This window comes from Dromiciops gliroides, chromosome 5 (genome assembly GCF_019393635.1).
Source record: "Dromiciops gliroides isolate mDroGli1 chromosome 5, mDroGli1.pri, whole genome shotgun sequence".
In the NCBI taxonomy this organism is placed as follows: domain Eukaryota; kingdom Metazoa; phylum Chordata; class Mammalia; order Microbiotheria; family Microbiotheriidae; genus Dromiciops; species Dromiciops gliroides.
Genome location: NC_057865.1, coordinates 296,555,019 through 296,574,084, shown reverse-complemented (window position 1 = coordinate 296,574,084; position 19,066 = coordinate 296,555,019). Strand labels below are relative to the sequence as shown.

Sequence of the window (19,066 nt, the reverse complement as noted above, 5' to 3'; positions counted from 1 at the left end):
TTAACTTTGACTGTTGTAGCAATAGTCAGAAAGATTTTTAAAAGGTCTTTCTCCAAGCAGGTTGAATTGCACTAGGACTTAAATTTTTCATGTATACAAAATCACCATATTAAAAATCATAAAAGAAAAATCAATAGGATCAGATCGAAATAATGTTCTAACAACTTAGCCAATTTTGTAATTCTCATATATTTAGCTATTGATAGAGTCACTCCCCAACATAGAGGTAGGTAGGTAGATGGATGGATGGATGGATGGATGGATGGATGGATGGATGGATGGATGGATGGATGGATGGATGGCAGGCACAAATGGTACTGCCTTCAGGGAAGGATGACCAAATAGCATCTCAGAAGGAGAAATATGAGTCTCCTCTGGGCCTACTCCTAAGATGAAACAGAGCTAGAGGGAGTACATCAGACTGTTTCAAATGAGTCTCTTGACATAATTTTCCAATCCAAAGCTTAATTTCCTTATTCATACACTCTACCTGTCCAAAAGACTGAGGATGGTCAGGAGTATAAAATTTTGGTACAATTCCTAAATTTCCATCGACTCTAGATAGTACTATGTCAGTAAAATAAGAACTTTTATCTGAATCAATCTGAGCCGCAGGGCCATATCTAGGGACAATTTCTTTCACAATTATTTTGGCCACAAAGGCTGCAGCAGCTTTAGGAGCAGGGACAGCTTCCACCAACTTCATTAATTTGCCAGTAAGAATCAAACAACATTTTAGGTGTCCAACCTTTAGCAAATTTATAAAATCAATTTGTAATGACTCAAATAACAGACTACTAGAGAGTGACCACCATATATCCCCTTCTTTTCACTGATTGAAAACAACTTCTTGTAATACAAGAAGCCAATTATTGCCAATTGCTGTATTTGTGATTGCCTGCGATCTCTTGAATGAACCGCCAGGGAGGCCTGGCTTCCTGACTTACCCAAACTCCTGATATCTGTTTGGCATGATACCATTGTATCCGGGTTACCACTCCCTTGTCTACATAACTAAGGTCTGGCCACTGAGTTTTGTAAAATGGGACTATCAGTGGCTGCTGTCTTTGTAGTGCATCAGCTTATGAGTTGAACAGTGTTAAGATGAGTTCAGCCACCGGTGCCCTGGAAGTAAAGCGACAGGTCATAGTCAGTAACCACAGCAGTAAATCTTAACAGGCCAGCAGTGAAGGGTTTCACAATCCCTTGGATCTTGTGTCCTCAGCTGTCCTGGTAGCAAGTTTCTGGGTTAGGAGCAAAGTGGAACCTTTAAATGATAACCAGGTAAATGCAAGCAGATACTGGGATTCAGGGCTTATAGAAATTATAAATCAGATCCTGAAAAACCAGGTGGCATCACAAGGAATTCCAGTCACAATAGTGGCTGGGTTAAGCGCCACAGGATGAAGAACAATTACAGAAACATTCTAAAATTCTGAACAAAACAAAGAGATGGACTTAATTTTAGGATCAGGCATTGACTTCTGTAATAGAAGAATTGGAGTGTTTGCCTCTGACCTACATGGAACAATAATCAAGGCACAGATGGTGGTTTCCCTCCTTTGGTAGTAATACATAAATACACAATGTGATTTGAAGATCTTCCTCAAACTTTTTAACAATTACTGTATTTTCTAGGACCCAATAAATAGCCATTTTCAAATTTGAATAACAATTTCCATTTCACTTAACAATATTCTACCCCCAAAATAGGAAATTTAAGGTCTCCATTAAAAGAAAGAAATGCAATAAACAATCAAGTTAACAAATCATTAAACATAAGTAAAAACATTTTATAACTTAAACAGATTAGATAGGCCAGAAGCATTAACTAACTGGTTTAGACCTGTCCAGGCATGTACAGACTTGTCCCACTCTACTCCTTGCTCTTTCCCAAATTTACTTATTTCTTTATCCTGCTTCTTTTTTAAAACATTCTGTGGCTATGTGTTCTATTTCTGCAATAAAAACAGAAAATTTTCCTCATTTTCCCTTTACCTTGAGGTATTTGCTGAATGGTGGCTAAAACTGATTTGATCTTTTGATTAGATTTTTCTTCTTTATCCGTTCCCTCATACACATATTGAGCAATTACTTTTAGTTCCCCAATAATCTTTTCATGCTATCCAGGACAGTATTTCAGAAAATACTCCATATTTGGAAGAGACTGACACACAAAAGCAGCATTTATCATTCTAACATCTTACACAATCTATCAAAATCTTCTAGGGGTCTCATCTTTTTCCTGTGTTGTCTCTTGGAACTTCCTGTAGTTCTCTGGTCTTTCTGAGAAAAGCTCTATTCTTCTAATTTAATCATCTATAGAATCTCTGAATTGTTTCATGTCTATTATTAAAGACATAATTTTCCAATCAAAAAAAAAAAGAAAACAGTAGAGACTGAGGAATGTCTCTATCAGGTTAGGACATGTTAGGGCATTCTGAGGCATGTTGGGGCATGCCTAGTCTTCCTCTTAAGGTTTTATGAATAGTTCACTTTTGGGGGGGGGTGAGGCAATTGGGGTTAAGTGACTTGCCCAGGGTCACACAGCTAGTAAGTGTTAAGTGTCTGAGGCTGGATTTTAACTCAGGTCCTCCTGACTCCAGGGCCATTGCTCTATCCACTGCACCACCTAGCTGCCCCCCTCTTCAGGTTTTAAATGAGAAGGAAGACCTGATGGTACATTAACTACTGGATAAAGAGTAACAGTCTTTTCTTTGTCTAATTTCTTCAAGTCATAATAGAGAGTGAGGGGGCTTGGGGAAGCTGAGCAGCTGGCACAATGTCAGGTCAGAAGCCTCTGAAATAGCCCAAGAAGCAAACCAAGGAAATGATGAGGAAGACTAAGCTTTCAAACAAAAACAAAAAGAAGAACAGAAAAAACTGGAAGAGTTAAAAGCAAAAGCTGCTGGGGAGGGACCACTTAAGAAATCTGACAAAAAGTAGACATTCCTGTGTAGATAAGATGGTGATTCCTTTTGGCTTCTTTCTTGCTTTGTTACATCTGCATTTCCTATTTCAACATCTGTTGCCACCTGCGGTCAAGATTGTGTCATCTTAATGAGTCTATTGTACATTGTAATAAGCCTTTTTTTAAAAATCATAGTAGATCACATTTTCCAACAAACTAAATACTCCGTTTCCAATCTTTCCTGTTTTTCTAAGAAGTTTCCTAACTTGTCTAGAATATAAAAATTTAAAGTTCCAATTTTCAGAGATTCCTAAGGCTTTAAAAACAACATCTAATAGCAGTTTCTCCATTTATTTCTTTGCCTACAGTTAGTTCTCTTTTGTCCTATGTCTCTAAAAAAAATTGTCTAATGGAGAATCTTTAAGACTTAGCCTAGTTCCCACAGTGTACACACAGAGAGCGGAGCCTGGATCTGCTGTACTAGAAAAACAGAAACAGATACCTTGACTCTCAGACAAAAGTTAAAACCTTGCAGCATACTCTCTGGTGGACAGGCCTGATCTCAGTTCTCTTACTCACGACAGCTCAGCTAACTCAGATTCAGGGCCCCCTAGACACCTTTTTCTGTTCCCTAAAATTTTAATCCATACTCTAATTTGGAGATGTTACAAATTATGATCATCTCTATATTTGTTAGCCTCTAATTATTCTAATCTATCTCTATCTCCCTTTTTTCATAAGATAAAATCATGAATGATTTTCTTTATTTTTTTGGTGGGGCAATGAGGGTTAAGTGACTTGCCCAGGGTCACACAGCTAGTGTCATGTGTCTGAAGCCAGATTTGAACTCAGGTCCTCCTGAATCCAGGGCTGGTGCGGGGGGGGGGGGGGCATCTAATACTTTTATATCCTATGAGGCTTAAATGCTTATATACTAATTTTAGACAAACTCCTTCTATTTTACAGTCCACCAAGACACATAAAGTCAATCAAAATGATAGATGTCTGGACATACAGTCTACAAATGAACAGTCAATTTACTTGACATGCTATTGTGACAGTGGGACAGTCTAACTTTTTAGTATGTCTAACGAGACATTCTTTTTTGTTTGTTTGGATTTTTTTTTTTTTTGGTGAGGCAATTGGGGTTAAGTGACTTGCCCAGGGTCACACAGCTAGTATTAAGTGTTGGAGGCCGGATTTGAACTCAGGTACTCCTGAATCCAGGGCCAGTGCCTTATCCACTGCGCCATCTAGCTGCCCCCAAGACATTCTTTTTTAACACAGAATCAAACAAGTGTGGTATTGTCTACTATAAGTAATTCATATCTAAATTGTCAAGGCTAAAGTCAATCTCATGTTCATCTAACAGCACTTTCTAAGCCCCACTGCCTTATTTGCTCTATAAGAAATACTTAAATAAGTTAAATCACAATTTATACACTATATGCAGATTATTAAATCACAACTTGCAGTGTATGTTACTGATTAGGTCACTTATACCTGAAGAGACAAATCATGTATCTAAGGGTTGGGGAAAATCTAGCTCACAGGGGCAGACCCGTTGAGTCACTGTCCTTGGTTCCTGTCTCGACAGACCATCCAGGAGGTGCAGCCGGACGTGGTCGTGGTGGAGCTCTGCCAATACAGAGTTTCCATGTTGAAGATGGATGAGAAGACTCTGCTGAAGGAGGCCAAGGAGATCAACCTGGAAAAGCTCCAACAAGCCGTCAAGCAGGTACAAGCCCCTCCCTCTGACCTGGGAGCTCTTGGTCCCCAGAGGAGCCTGTGCTCCTGGCTCCTGGGCTGGGCTGTGCCACTCCCCTCACACTGATAACAGTTGCCCCCTGCCTTGAGGCTTCAGTGGCTGGGCGTCCCCAGCCTTTCCACCAGACCTCTCTTGGTGCTGACATTGCTTCAAAGGGCTGGGCAGCAGCACACAGGGCTCCCCAAGTTCTCCAGGTACAGGAAGGCCCCAGGGCTCTTGGGGGCGTCTGCGGTGCCTTGTCCTTGATGTCATTTTCACTGATGAATAACCCATTTCTCAGGATGAATCACTGAACGATGCCCACCACGGTGAGAGCACAGCAAACCTAGGTCTTTCCATTTCAAAATGTCCTGATACCTGAAACCACCAGTAACATGGGTCTGGCACAGCCTGTCCTTGCTGAAGCCATGCCTGCTCTTAGAAGGGGCACCCCCCATCCCTTTCATTCCTTGCTCTATAATCTCTGCAGAAACAAACTGTCCTCTTCTCGAGACATCACCTGCCTTTCCTGGGTCCTGCAGACCTCCCCTGCTCTCCATGACTGTTCACAGATTGCTGATAGCAACTTAGCGGTCACATCTCCCAGTTCTTGGGGGACCTGTGCCTTAGGGCAGGGAGGGGGCGCTCCTGCTGTCTGCCATCGTTTCTCTGGCCTCCCACTGGCCATTCTGGTTCTCCCCTCAGTCTTCCTCTTGCCCTGGAGGTTCTCAGTGTCCCCTGCGTCCTTTGCTCACCCGCTTCAGTTTCCCTGGCGAAAGAGAATCTGGGAAGGACTGATGCCCTCATTTTGCCATTTCTTACAACATAGTCATATTCCATTTCATCCCCTAGTGCCCTGGTGGGCAACTGCAATGATGCTGTGACCATGTAGTTGTGTCATATCTTCCTCTGGCCTCTCGTGGTGGCATTCCTTGTCAGCATCCAGGATGTCCGGCCGGACATCCTCCCCGGGGCTGTGGTTTGTCTTCGCCTGAGGTCTCTTGATTTCCTTCTCTTTGGATTGTGGGAGTCTTTCTTTCCGCTGTTCATGGTTTGCCATTCTCCCTTTGCAAACCCTTTGTTACCTGCTCTCTTTCCTGGTTTCTACAAGAGATGAAGACTTGAGGTGCTCCATGAGGTCTGTCTGTGGCCACACTCAACCTCTTCGGTCCTGTTTGTACCCACAGCCGTCTGAAAGCAGGAACATCTCCTGGGCATAATGAACAGCATCCTTCTCGTTGTTCTCCTTAAACCTGGAGGCCTGGAGTTGGGCCCTCCCACCTTGGCTGACTCAGGCCTGGGTGTAGTCCGTTACAACCCTCACTGGGTTCTCCTGCATCTGGTACTTGGGAACCAAAGTGTGAGGCTGTGTCCCTGAGTCAACCTGCCAGGGACCTTTTGGATCCTAACTCCCTTGTCCCTGCCAGCTTTGTGTCACCCAAAAAGGTGATGAGCTTGTCCTCTGCCTGGATCCACATCACTGATCCCCAAGGCCCTCCACCAGAGACCTCTTGCTGTGCTGCTGCTGAGCCCCTGATGGCTTCTGCAGGAATCCAAACATCCCGGCAGCTACGGCTCTGCCGGGGGATGAGAGTAGTAGAAGGAGGTGATTTATCCCAGGGCCAGCGGGTAGTACGTGGCCCTCCCTTCCTCCACTGGTGCAGCGATCCCATCAGAAATGGCAGGGAGGTGGGGGCAGCTAGGTGGCGCAGTGGATAAAGCACCGGCCCTGGATTCAGGAGGACCTGAGTTCAAATCTGACCTCAGACACTTGACACTTACTAGCTGTGTGACCCTCTTTGCCACATTAAAAAAAGAAAAGAAAAGAAAAGAAATGGCAGGGAGGTGACGCCGACCGCAGCCAGGCCAGGCTCTTCCGTGGGCCGCTCATGTTCCCACCCAGCTGATTAGGCCTCACTGTCGAGGCATCATGGAGCAGCTGGAATTCTGTTCAGCCTCCCTGGCTTCCCAGTAGCCCCTGAGAACCCACCCTCGTTACCCGAGATAGACAGTAGGCAGTGCTCCAACCCCAAGGCCGCCCCATTCTCCCACGAGGGAGGACCTCTGTCTCCTCCTTAGTCCCCGGAGTCGCCGTTGCCAGTGGTGTTGGTCTGCACGTGGGAGCATCTTCCCTTGGTGGCCCCTTCTTCACTGTGATTCTGAGGTGACCAGCACTATGTGCCTCTGTAGAGGGAGACAGGATGAGACAGACCTCTGAGCACGCCCTCACTCCTCTCCAGCTGAGCCAAGGACCAAATCACACTCTGCTCCTGGGCTGGGGGAGGGGCCGGCCTTGCCTGAGATCTGCAGACTGGGCATGTGCGGCTCTCGGATGAGGCGCCCCCCCCCCCCCCAGTGGTATTGGCATTGGCATTCTGGAAATGCTGCCAAGCCTGGGCTGGGGTGAGAGCCTCCACCTAGCACTCAGGACGTCCAGGGCCCTGGGCTGGAGGGCAAAAGAATTTGTTCTTTTTTTTTTTTTTTTTTGATGAGGCAATTGGGGTTAAGTGACTTGCCCAGGGTCACACAGCTAGTAAGTGTCAAGTGTCTGAGGTCGGATTTGAACTCAGGTCCTCCTGACTCCAGGGCCGGTGCTCTCTCCACGGCGCCACCTAGCTGCCCCAACTTGTTCCTTCTTACAGACACTCTTTAGTTTGTTAGTTAATAGCACTCTGGCCTGAGGGCCGACAGTCGGTTGGGCCGAGCACGTGGCCCAGTGAGAGCATGAGCAGAGTGTGGAGGAAGGTGTTTGACACATGGGTGTTGTCATCGGTCGTTTCACTGGTGTCCCATGCTTTGTGACCCCCTTGGGGGCTTTCTCAGCAGATCCTAGAGTGCTTTGCCATTTCCTCCTGCAGCTCATTTTACAGATGAGGCAGTGAGGCAATCGGGTGAGTGACTTGCTCAGGGTCACACAGCTAGGCAGTGTCTGAGGCCAGATTGGAACCCAGTGTTAAGGGCTAAAATTCTAGCTAAACTGTCTAAAATATCTAATGAGTGGTCGCCAATAAATTATAAGCTTTAGCAAGAGTTAGACTTTTAAGCGTTTATTAAGGAGAATAAGAATTTGGTAAAGAGAGAGAAAAAGGCCTAGATTCCTATCTATTAAAGGGAGAGCACATTTCTAGCTCCGCTCTCCACCAGAGTCCAAAAGAAAAAGCGCGAGACTGAGCGCCAGTCTCTTCCTTCCTCCTCCCACTAGTCCGCGTCACTTCCTGACTCCTGAAGAAAAGACTCCTGGTCTTGCCCTCAAAGACCTTCGCTTCATGGGCAGAACTCTTCTACAGTTAGTATCCAGCAGGTGGCGTTATTCCAATCGTTACAGTCCCCCCTGTTGTTCCTCAAGAAACAAAATGTTTCCTTGACGGAACAGTAAAAACAATATGATAACTATTGCTAACTAATAATATGTGAACAACAATATAGAAAAGGAAGAGAGGAAAGTTTTGTCCAGAGGGGCGATTTTTTTTTTTGTCCTCATGAACCGACGCTTTGACATTAGTCTTGCAAAGGGAGGGCCTCTGCAGAGAATACATGTTACAGATGGTGTATATTATAACAGAAAGAGAAAAAAAACAACAAATCAAAACTGTTCATTTAAAGTCTCTGAAAGTCTTTTCTCAGATGTCCTCTAGGTGTAGTCGTGGAATGGAAGTCTTTTCAGGGGTTGATGTGTGGATGCTGGTAATCAGCCAGGAAAATTTCCTACAAAATTGAGCTTAACACAACTTTAAAATAGCTTTGTCAATAATCAAATCAAACAATGAAAGTTCTCAAAAACATGTCTAAGGGAATTCAGAATCTTAGTTGTTACACATGAAACATATAATAAAACAAAAATTGAACCATTCTTTAAAATTATAATATTACTATAGTCCCCCCCTTATGGAGGGTAATTGAGAAGACAATTGCTGCGATATTAATTATTAAAAATAATTTTTATCTGTTTCATCACTTTTTGCATCATCTGCCTAATTATCCTCATGCCATTATGAGAAATTAAAAAATCTAATATAATTGGTAATAGGTGTCAAGGCCAAATTCAACACTGTATTTATCATGACACCTGAGATAATTATGGGGGTTACCATAAAAGAACAGAGAAATGATGGGATATGAGCATTCCTACTCTTGAGCAATATGTACTGTCCATGCAGTATGCCAGGCTTAAAATAGGTGGATGGAATATATGTCCATGCCACCGAACATATTGGAGGAAACTGAGTCAGACTTAATCAGATGCATGGGATTGAGATGTCCATGGCATCAGGCATATAGGAGGGAGCATAGAAGCCAGGTGTAGAAGTGAGATGGGTGGGATGAATACTTCCAGCCATCTGTACAATATTGTGGGGAAAAATAAAATAAAATATTAAACCAAGAGAATCCAACCTCAACATTTGTCAAAAGCCGTTCTCTCGGCCATACCTTGACTTCATGCATGTCTCCCCTCATGTGACAGTTCAGTGTCTGCTCTTGCTTGTATTACTCTTGTGATTGGATGGCATCTTGGCCAACTGGCATCTGATAACTCAGAATAAAGGCAATTAATGTCTTAAATGATAAGTTCCCATAATCCAAGTCTCATATGGATTTAAAATTGAGGATAATAAATGATTGCAAAAAATGTGAATACATCTTGACTCAGAACACAATATATAGTTATGCAACAATTTCAAATAATATCTTTTTTTTACTTAGTATACAATTACTTTTGTGAAAAATCAGAACATATTTAAATACAAGTTAAAGCACAACACAATCCCAAAGAAAACTTTTTTTGAAAAAAGAAAACTTTTACAAACATTCCCCTCTTTTTTTTTTTTTTGGAATATGCTTATCAAAAATAATACTTCTAGAATCAATTTACACTTGCCATGGCAACCAATTTGCCAGGGAAATGCTTTAAAGAGTTTGATCAAATAATCAGTTGAGGAAAAAAAATAACAAAAACAAACAACTCAGAATGTGGGAGCACAATACTCCTAGAATTAACATTGTATTATGAAATCAAAACCATCTTGCAATTTTTCAAAATTAGATAAATAAACAAATAGAAGAAAATACACATGGAACAATAAAATACAGTGAAATTCAAACTAAGGAAATCTAAATGAATATGAACTTAATATCAATAAGAGTATTATAAAATATAAACTTGATCACATGACTATAAAAAGCTTTTACAAATATTCTCCTTGTTTTAGAAACTAAGTATAAGACACAATCTCAAAAGCATGAAAATCTCTATGAATAAATTCAGAACACTTTTGATTCCAGTATCTAAAATCCCCAATACTCATATCAATACCTTGCTGCTTACTTCTACATTTCTGTAAAATATATACCCTTCCATGGCAAAAGAAGCAGAGTCTTGAACTATGTTGATTGTCATTCTTATTCAGCTTAAGTTTTTCTTCTTTAACCCCTCTATATTGTCTGTCAGTCTTTCCACCATACAAATGCTTTATAAGATTACTAATTAAAGACAAAAGCAGGTTAGCAAAATTATGAACAAAACGAGTATATCTGGAATTTAAAGGGCTTTCTAAGGTTGTCTCAGAAGCACAGCCAGGCTGGGGAAGGGCTGAGCCTGAAGCTGCAAATGCAGGTAGAAAAAGTTGAGCATACGCATCAGATCTCTGGACTTCCCAGGCAGGGGAAGCAATGGGCTTGGCCATGGGAGGAGTAGAGGGTGGGGTCTGGAGAGGAGGGGAGGGACCAGAGCAATTTGAATCAGACTTGATTTTGAACTCAGGCCTGGATTCCTCTTCCCCCACTTTGCCTCCAGGTGCTAGGGGATTAAAAGCTTCTAGAGGGTGGGTCATTGCCTCCAGGCATGCAAAATTAGAGCAACAATTAGTGTTAGAACTGGGAAAAGCTGCAGGAATCTCTTCAGGTTTCTCTGAAAAAGCATGGTTGGGAGAGGGAGAGATATTTCCTTGTGTGAGTAAGTTGCTGGCTCTTTTAACAAAAATAAAAAGAAAAATAGAAAATCCACAAAAACAAAGCATTAACATGATCTTATCTCCCATTTGTCTGGTTAAACAGACCAAAATCAAAAATAGGATAATTAGGGAGTTTAAAAGGTCCATTTGAAAAAATTTAAAGGGAAAACACAGCCAGTAAACCAGTACTTAGCAGTTAAAGGGAGAGGGAGGGGAAATTTCTTACCCAACCAGAAGATCAGAAGAAGACTGAGGTTCAGCTTTCCTCTTCGTGGTCAGCCATCTGTTAAGGGCTAAAATTCTAGCTAGTCTGTCTAAAATATCTAATGAGTGGTCGCCAATCAATTATAAGCCTTAGCAAGAGTTAGACTTTTAAGCATTTATTAAGGAGAATAAGAATTTGGTAAAGAGAGAGAGAAAGGCCTAGATTCCTATCTATTAAAGGGAGAGCACATTTCTAGCTCCCTTCTCCACCAGAGTCCCCAGGAAAGAGAGCGAGACTGAGCGCCAGTCTCTTCCTTCCTCCTCCCACTAGCCCGCGTCACTTCCTGACTCCTGGTCTTGCCCTCAAAGACCTTCCCTTCATGGGCAGAACTCCTCTACAGTAAGTCTCCAGCAGGTGGCGTCATTCCAATCGTTACACCAGGAAGACTCATCTTCCTAACTGGGGTCTGGTGCTCTATGCTCTGTGGTGCTCCCTAGCTGCTCATTAAGTGACCTTCTAGCCCGAGTCACATTGGAGCCTCAGTCTATGAGTCTTGGCTCTTAAACCTGCTAGCGTCAGGACCCTTCCCCAGTCGTCTGTAAGGTGGACAAGAGCCCTTGCATCCCTTGGTCCTGCCGACTGTTGTCTGGAAGACCTCTTCTGAGTCTGAAAGGCTGAGATGAGTGGGAGGTGGCATTGATGGCTTGGGCAGCACAACGAGCCCTCTCTGCTTGTGGGGGGACGAGCATTCAGTCCTGCCTGTTGCTGCCCCCCTCGGCACAGCCTCCTTTAATGAAGCGCCTACCGCGGGCTAGGCTCTAAGGAGAATCCCTGTCGGGGAGGCAGAGAGGGGCTCTCCCAGCAGGGGATCTCAAGGTAGCTCCCCTGGGCCTGGGGCCATTGGCAGTGTCCATCAGCAAGCCCGCACGCAAAGCCTTTCAAACTTTCGAGGGCCCACAATCCCCTTTAGGGCATGAGGAGGTGGCATCAGTGGGCCTGGATAGGGGCCTTCCGGAAGGACAGGCCTCCGGCTGATCTCTGAGGCTCCAGACCAGTGGAGCCACTGCCCATGTTCCTGGCACCTGGCCCTGTGAGTGAGTCCTCCAGCATCCTGGTGGAGCTGCCAGGGGCCTGTCAGCCTGTGTTTGAACAGGCCTGCCCCTTAAGCCCAGGCTCAGTGTATGGGGATTAGTTGTGCCCTTGGCCCCATCGGATGTGTGCTTTTCAAAATGTCATTAATGCTTTGAACTGTAGTTTGTGGAAGCCTGTCCTGCACCTTGTGCCAGGCCGTGGGGGGAGCCCTGCCTTCCTCCTCTCACCGTGCTGGGGGGGGGGTGTTGGCCCCTCTTTGAAGAACCCCGTTAGATGAGACTTGGCCCCCTGGGGAGCGGCAGCCTCATCCTGGTGATTCTGTCACTGCTGGAGTGAAAAGGGCCTTCCTCCCAACTTTTACCTGGGAAGCCTGGCGGGCACGGTGGTGAGGACGCATGTCGCTTGGGCTCAGGCTGTTATCCTGGGCCTGAAGCTGTGAATCCCATTGCCCTCTGACCTCTCTCGTCTGGGCTTGGCTCCTTTAGTGTCCTTGCCACCCCTCTTCTCCCCTAAGATTCTCCCCACCTCTCAAAATGCTGTCAGGTCCTTCCTTGAGGCAGAAGGCGAGACCCCTGGAGGCCTCCTCCCCACAGGGTTCCCTTTGTCTAACTTGGCCTCCTGGCTCCGCTTCCTTCCCCTGCGTCGGTTCAGACAAGCTGGCTCAGGTCTCTCAGCAGCCACTCGATCCTCTCTTGGACCACAGTGATCTTGTGCCAGGCTCTGTCCCACGATCCCTCTTCCTTTCCAGTTCTGTGTTAAAGCAGACAGATACTGCTGACGGTTTTTGTCCTCATGGGCACAGCATCTCCTTGGGAGGCCTCACAGTGGTACCACCTCTGTGCCAGAAGCTGCATGATTCAGTGACTTGGACCAACAAGCCATTCCAGAATAGTGGGACCGGTTCACAGCTCCACCAACAATGCATCAGTTTGCCTCACAGTTAATCAGCAATTTCTCAGTTTTGGTTAGCTTTGCCAATCTGGTGAGTGGCTGGGTGGTGGAACTTCAAGATTGCTTGAATCTCTTATTAGTGATGTGCAGCATTTTTCATATGGTTTTTGATAATTTGGCTTTCTCCTTTGAAAACTGCTAGTTTGTATCTTTTGACCTTTGCTCTCATGGGGAATGGCTCTTGTTATTTATTTAAATGAGTCCCTTCTGTATCTTGAATTTCAGACCAGTAGCAAAGACACCTGCTGCCAAGAGTTGTTTTCTTTCCTAGCTGACCGTTGCCCTTCTCATTTTGGCTGCATTGATTGTGTTTGTGCAACGGCTCTTCAGTTTTATGCAGCCAGAGCTGTCTGTTTTATCTCCCGTGGGCCTCTCTGTGCCCTTGCTTGGTCGAGCACTCCCTCGTGCTCCCCACCTTGGTGGCGTGGCACCTACTTCTGTCATTCACAAGCTCCTCTTCTCTGAGGTGCCTTCCTGCCTCTGCCAGCACACAGCAGAAGGCTGACTCCTTGAAGAAGAGCCTGTGTCCCCGGGCCGCCCCTTCCTGGTGGTACCTCCGAGCCTCTCTGTGCCTGGCTCACAGCCCAAAGGCTGCTGTAATGTCCATGACGTGTCCCTCGGTTCACCCCTGCTGTCCGCAGGGGTTGTCCTGTCTTTGCTCTCTCTTCCCCCTCTACCCCCTTCAGCCTGTCACCTCTGCCTTGGCCCCACATTCTGCCCCTTGCTGGACAGCTGCATGCCCTCTTGCCTTTGCCATAGCTGGCCTCCTGCCTGTCTCTCGCCAAGGGTGTCACCCAGCCCAGCCATCTGACTCACTGCCTAATCTCCGCTGGGCCCTCCGGGGCCTTCAGTGACCAACGTTTTGTAATCCGTCCTGCCCTCCTGCTTTCTGGATCAGGTAGCAACCCACAGCCACCCCCTGGGAGGACCCCTGGGCATGTGGGCTCCTCAGAGGGGTCTCTGCCCAGCAGACTTCAGCGCGCCTCTGGCTACCAGTCCTTGGCCTGTTCGCTGTGCTGCCTCGCTGGTCGACTAGACCAGTGGGCCTTGGTCCTGCACCTCAACCCATGTGTTACCATCTCTGGCTGACCCAGTCAATTCCCACCATCAGAAAATGGACGGCCAGACCTTTGCCAGTGTCCACCGTCCTCCCTTCTGTGCCCACCTTTGTGCATCTCTCAGACCCTCTCCTGCCTTGGATGCCATGGGTCAGCAAGTGCTTATGAGCCCCACCTGGTGCCCAGACCCCGTGCCCTGCCCTCAGGGGGCTGATGTTCCATCAGAGGTGATGACGCGGCCACAACACGTTTGGGGTGGAGAGCTGAGGCTTCAGACAGGAAGCCTGGTCGCGGCCATTCCCCCTTTGAGCTCTCTGCCAGCTGAGCTTGGAGAGAAGGGGCGGGCTGGAAGTGTGGCCGCACCATGGGAGACTGTCTCAGGAAGGCCCTGAGCAGGGGTGGGGGCTCCCCCGCTCTGCTGCCCCGGGGGCCTCCTGTGCTTGTTGGGACACTGTTGGATAGCTTGTCATCGTCCCCGTGAGTCAATATTTGAGGGCTTGGGCACGGTGCGATGGCATCACCATCCTCCCAGAGCCGGCTTAGCCTCTGCCCAACACTGCTGTTGTGGCTGCCTGGCATCCCTCCCTGTGCAGCGGGCATCGTGCAGCCCCTCGAGCCTGGCCCCGGCCTGCCATGTGGATAATCTCTATTGCTCCTTGCCAGTGATGCCCCCCATTCCCATCCACACTTTCACTCTCCCCATCTCCCATGAATATAAAACCCTAACCCAGGCTTTCCCTCCCGGAAAAATCTGCCCCCTCCCCATGCTTCAGGTTCCACCCGGATCAGCCCCGTCCTCACCAGCCCTGGGGGCCCTCCCGTCCACCCTTTCCCAGCCTCGGCCCGGGGCTTGGTTCTTGGCTCTCTAACAGACTCTCCCTCCCATTCGCCTCCAGAACGGAGTCATGTCTGGTCTGATGCAGATGCTCCTGCTGAAGGTCTCTGCGCACATCACGGAGCAGCTGGGGATGGCCCCTGGGGGCGAGTTCAGAGAGGCTTTCAAGGAGGTAAGTGGGGCCTTACTGAAGGCCCCCGGGGGACCTGGGCCACGTCCTTCCCTCCAAGCCAAGATCTGGGATGGCAGAGACCCCGGGTAGAGGACCGGTGAGGGAGAGGAGCAGGCCCCGGGGTCCCTGACTCCTCCAGAGAGAGCAGGGAAGGGGCTTCGTTCTTCGATCCAATGAGGACAAAGATGGTCTGGGATTTCAGGGAAGCCCCTTCCTGAAGCCCCAGCCAGCTCTCCCTTCTCTGAAGAGCTGAGATGCCCCCCACCCTCATTTTTTTTGGAGACCGTTGTCCTTCAGAAGGAGGGCCGTGGCTACCACCGTCACCCCTGCTCAGCCAGGTGGGGGCCGCTTGTGAGTTCAAGCCCCTCCATGCTGTCCAGTGAGGCCTTGAACTCCTGGTGCTCAGGGGGTGGCACCATTGGGTGGGGGCCACATGTGTGTGACAAAGCCCCAAGGCCAGGCGCACAGGGCTTTGGGGGGGGGGTCGGTGCCCACTGGGTCTCCAACCTCTGTTCCATGCCCACCTAACTCCGTGGCTCGTGGCCTAACCTTCCTCTCCCTCCCTCCCTCCCCACTGGCCCTTTGCTGTTCTGAGGAGTTGTGGGGGTTCCTATGTTGCCTCTCTCTGTGCGATGTTTTAAATCCGCCCCAAGTTCAGTTGTCTGGGGCATTGTTGGGCCCAGAGTGTCCAATGCATCCCCCCATCAGCCCAGGGAGCCTGGGGAGGCCCAGACTGGTCTCAGTCTCCTGTTCCTTTGAGAGGAGGGGTGGGGGAGGCAGAAGACCCTGTCCCCAGGTAGGAGAGGGTATCTCCAGCCAGCCCATGGGGAGGGTTCGAGAGCCTCTTGTGCCCCAACCAGCGGGTGACCACCCATGGCTCCTTGTCTCCTCCCTCCCCCCCCCCCCCCCCCCCCCCGTTTTGTAGTGAATAGAGCTCTGTGAACTTGTTGTGAAACAGCCACAAGAATGACGAGGACGGGGACCTGAGGCCCGGGCAGCGCCTGCTCTGATTGTTAAGAGCTGGCCCAGAGCACGCACCTGACCCCACACCCTTTTGTGTTGCAGGCTAGTAAAGTGCCTTTCTGTAAGTTCCACCTCGGGGACAGGCCCATCCCGGTGACCTTCAAGAGAGCCATAGCGGCCCTTTCCTTCTGGCAGAAGGTGAAGCTGGCCTGGGGCCTGTGCTTCCTCTCTGACCCCATCAGGTACGTGCGGCCCAGCAAGCTCCTCAGGCTCTCCCGGAACCAGGGAGGCGTCTGCCCACCCATCCTGCCCACAGCCCTTCTGGAGCACAGAGGCCCAAGGCCAAGCTGCCCGGGGTGCAGGGCGTGGACAAGGCAGAGGGTTCCTGTGGGCCCCCACATGAGGCCTGGGGATGCAGCGCCGAGAAAATGGGCAGTGAGCTCCCTGTCACCAGAAAGATCCTAGCTCGTGACTCTGGCTTCATGGTGTGGGCGACACTTCTCAGTGACCTCTGTCTTCTCCCTTAGCGCTAAGGATGTCCTGAGCCTAGGGCAGCTATAGTGATCCCAGGGCCAAACTCCCTGCCCACCCGTAGTTAGGTGACTCTTGTCATCTCACAGCGGGAGGCCCTTGTATTAAGGCTGCAGTGAGTGGTCTCAGAGAGACTGTCCTCTGGGATGTACCCCTAACTAAGCCAAACCAGTTCTCCAGGTGTGTCCGAACCAGGGCCGAAGACAGAGGGGTTACTGAAAGCTCTGCCTCCCTCAGGGATGCTTATCACCTCGGTGACTTATGTTGGGCTTGTGGTCCACCCATACCCCCAGATCTGCAGCAGCAATGTATCATCAAACTATTACTGCCAAAAGAGGGTGTGGCATAGTGGATAGTGAGGGGTGGCCCAGGAGGCAGCAGGCCAGGGCTGGAATCCCATCCAGACATCCCCGGTTCTGTGACTTTACTGGGGGTCATCTCTGCCTCATAGAGTCATTGAAAGGCATGAAGGAAGCACCATCATAGGTAGCCCAGGAGCTTCCTGAGCTGTCTCAGCCCCATAGGCTAGTCTGAGGACATCAACTGTTGGTGCTTCTCAGGCTCCCGTCAGTAGGCATGGGAGGGAGGAGGCCACGCCCCTGGGCATATCTGCTGGGGGGGTTCGAAGGCAGGACTCCCGATGGACTGTTTCTGGGTTATCGGCTCCTGGGCCAGGAAGGCTGGTCATCAAGATCAGAGCCACCGTGCCCTTGGCTAGATGGCCCACCCTGTGTTCCCCTCCTAGCCAGTGCCCTGGAGGACCTCAGAGTTGGGTAGAGAAGGGCAGGCACACGCAGACCCGTCACTGTGACCCGGGGCTGGGCATCTCCCCCACCTGACCCAAAAACGAGAGAGGGCATGGGCCCGTCGGTCGGCCTTCATCTCGCCTTCTGACATGGCTTTGTTTGAATTGAGGCCAAAGACCTCAGAGGCTGGCCCTCATTTGACAGAGGGGGAAACTTAGGCCCAGGGTCCCCTAGGGGCTCAGCCTGCTCAGGATCAGTTGGACCTGCACCCCCACTTAGCATTTACATGCCTGGGTGGCAGCTCAGGCCGTCTCCTCCGGGTCCCTCTGCCCTTTGAGAGCAGAATCAGGCTATTGAAAGAAGAAAACTCTCCCCCCTTGTTTGGGCACTATTAGTTAAAGCTTCCTCCTTGGTGATGCACGGGGACTGTTACCTTGTGCCCCGAGACTTGTGCCACTCCCCCCACAGTAATCCATGTGGCTTTGAGTGTGCTGGGCCCTAGCAGCTCATGGGAGGCCTCACTTCGAGTCCGGGATCCCCTGGGAATCCTGCAAAGTGCAGGTTTCTGCAAGCCCAAGGCAGAGCAGGCCCGGTCCTCCTGACGCCTGGCCAGGGTCCCCTTTGCGCAGAGCAGCCTTCCCCATGAAGGTGCTCCCCTCACTGCCCCCCCCCCGGCTGAGGCTGTGTGTCCCCTGTCCCCCCCACCCCCACTCCCCCCGGGCTGAGGCTGCCCCCCCCAACCCCGCTGCTGGCTCTGCGCTCCGCAGTAAGGACGACGTGGAGAAGTGTAAGCAGAAGGACCTGCTGGAGCAGATGATGGCGGAAATGATCGGCGAGTTCCCCGACCTCCACCGCACCATCGTCTCGGAAAGGGACGTCTACCTGACGTACATGCTGCGGCAGGCTGCCAAGCGGCTGGAGCTGCCGCGGGCCTCGGAAGGTGAGGGCCTGCCGCGTGGGGACAGGCGCCTGCCACATGCTGATATCGCCTCATTCAAGCCTCAACAACCCGGCAGGGGGCGCTGTTATTCACAGATGGGGAGCTCGTGTTTGTCCGTGTGATTTGTGTGCAGGTCCATTACGCCTCCCGGAGGGCACGAACTGATCCTTGCTTCTTTTTGTGCCCCCATGCTTGGCGCCGTGTCTGGCACATAGTAGGCACTTAATAAATGTTGACAGAGATCAACGCGTATGGCAGATGGGAGAGTGGCTGGAGGTGCTGGGAGTTCTGGGGGAGAAGGTGCCCTTTGATCTAGGCCCTGAATGGCGAGTGAGAATCTGACCAGTGGAGAGAGGATCAGGGGTGGAAATGCCCTGGGGTGGGGGGGTCGTTTATTATTGTTAGTTATTGGCGCTATGCCAGGAGGAGAGCCCAGGGGTGACCTTGAGCCTGTCCCTCAAGTCAGGGGTCCCCCAGGAATCCTGCTGAAGGAGCTGGGCAGGGAGGGGCAGCCCCTCATGCCCCATTCCCAGCCCGGCCTCACCTCTCTCATCCCCATCCCACAGCTGAGCCCAGGAAAAGCATCCCTTCCGTGGTGGTCGGAGTCGTGGGAATGGGCCACGTCCCCGGCATCGAGAAGAACTGGAGCACAGACTTGAACATCCAGGAGATCATGAGGTGAGCAATGCAAAGACAGCGAGTGACCCGTCAGAACTAGGCTCTTCCTTCCTGAGCCTGTGTCGCCCTGGGTCCTTGCTCTCTCTCCCTTAGCCTCTCTGCATCTCTCGGTGACTCTTCCCCTTCCTTCCTTCCTTGGCTGTGTGACTTGCGAGTGAATCTAGCACGATCACTGGCCTGTCTGCCCCACCCCCTCCTAAGCTCACCAAGAGCTGAGCTGCCTGTGCGGCCACATCCCTGAACCCAGCTCGCCCTGCCCTTTGAGCCTTCCCAGGGCAGGGCCCCGTTC

The 19,066-nt window shown here is 49.4% G+C and overlaps 1 protein-coding gene across 3 annotated transcripts in view; it reads left to right on the top strand.

Annotated features, from left to right (window-relative positions):
* TRABD (TraB domain containing) overlaps positions 1 to 19,066 on the top strand; it is a 36,470-nt gene that overhangs the window by 14,346 nt on the left and 3,058 nt on the right. For all 3 annotated transcript variants that reach the window (XM_043965449.1, XM_043965450.1, XM_043965448.1), the window contains 5 exons: positions 4,509 to 4,649; positions 14,809 to 14,919; positions 15,985 to 16,124; positions 17,927 to 18,099; positions 18,666 to 18,777. In XM_043965449.1, coding sequence (XP_043821384.1) covers positions 4,509 to 4,649; positions 14,809 to 14,919; positions 15,985 to 16,124; positions 17,927 to 18,099; positions 18,666 to 18,777 — 677 coding nt within the window. The remainder of the gene's footprint in view (positions 1 to 4,508; positions 4,650 to 14,808; positions 14,920 to 15,984; positions 16,125 to 17,926; positions 18,100 to 18,665; positions 18,778 to 19,066) is intronic.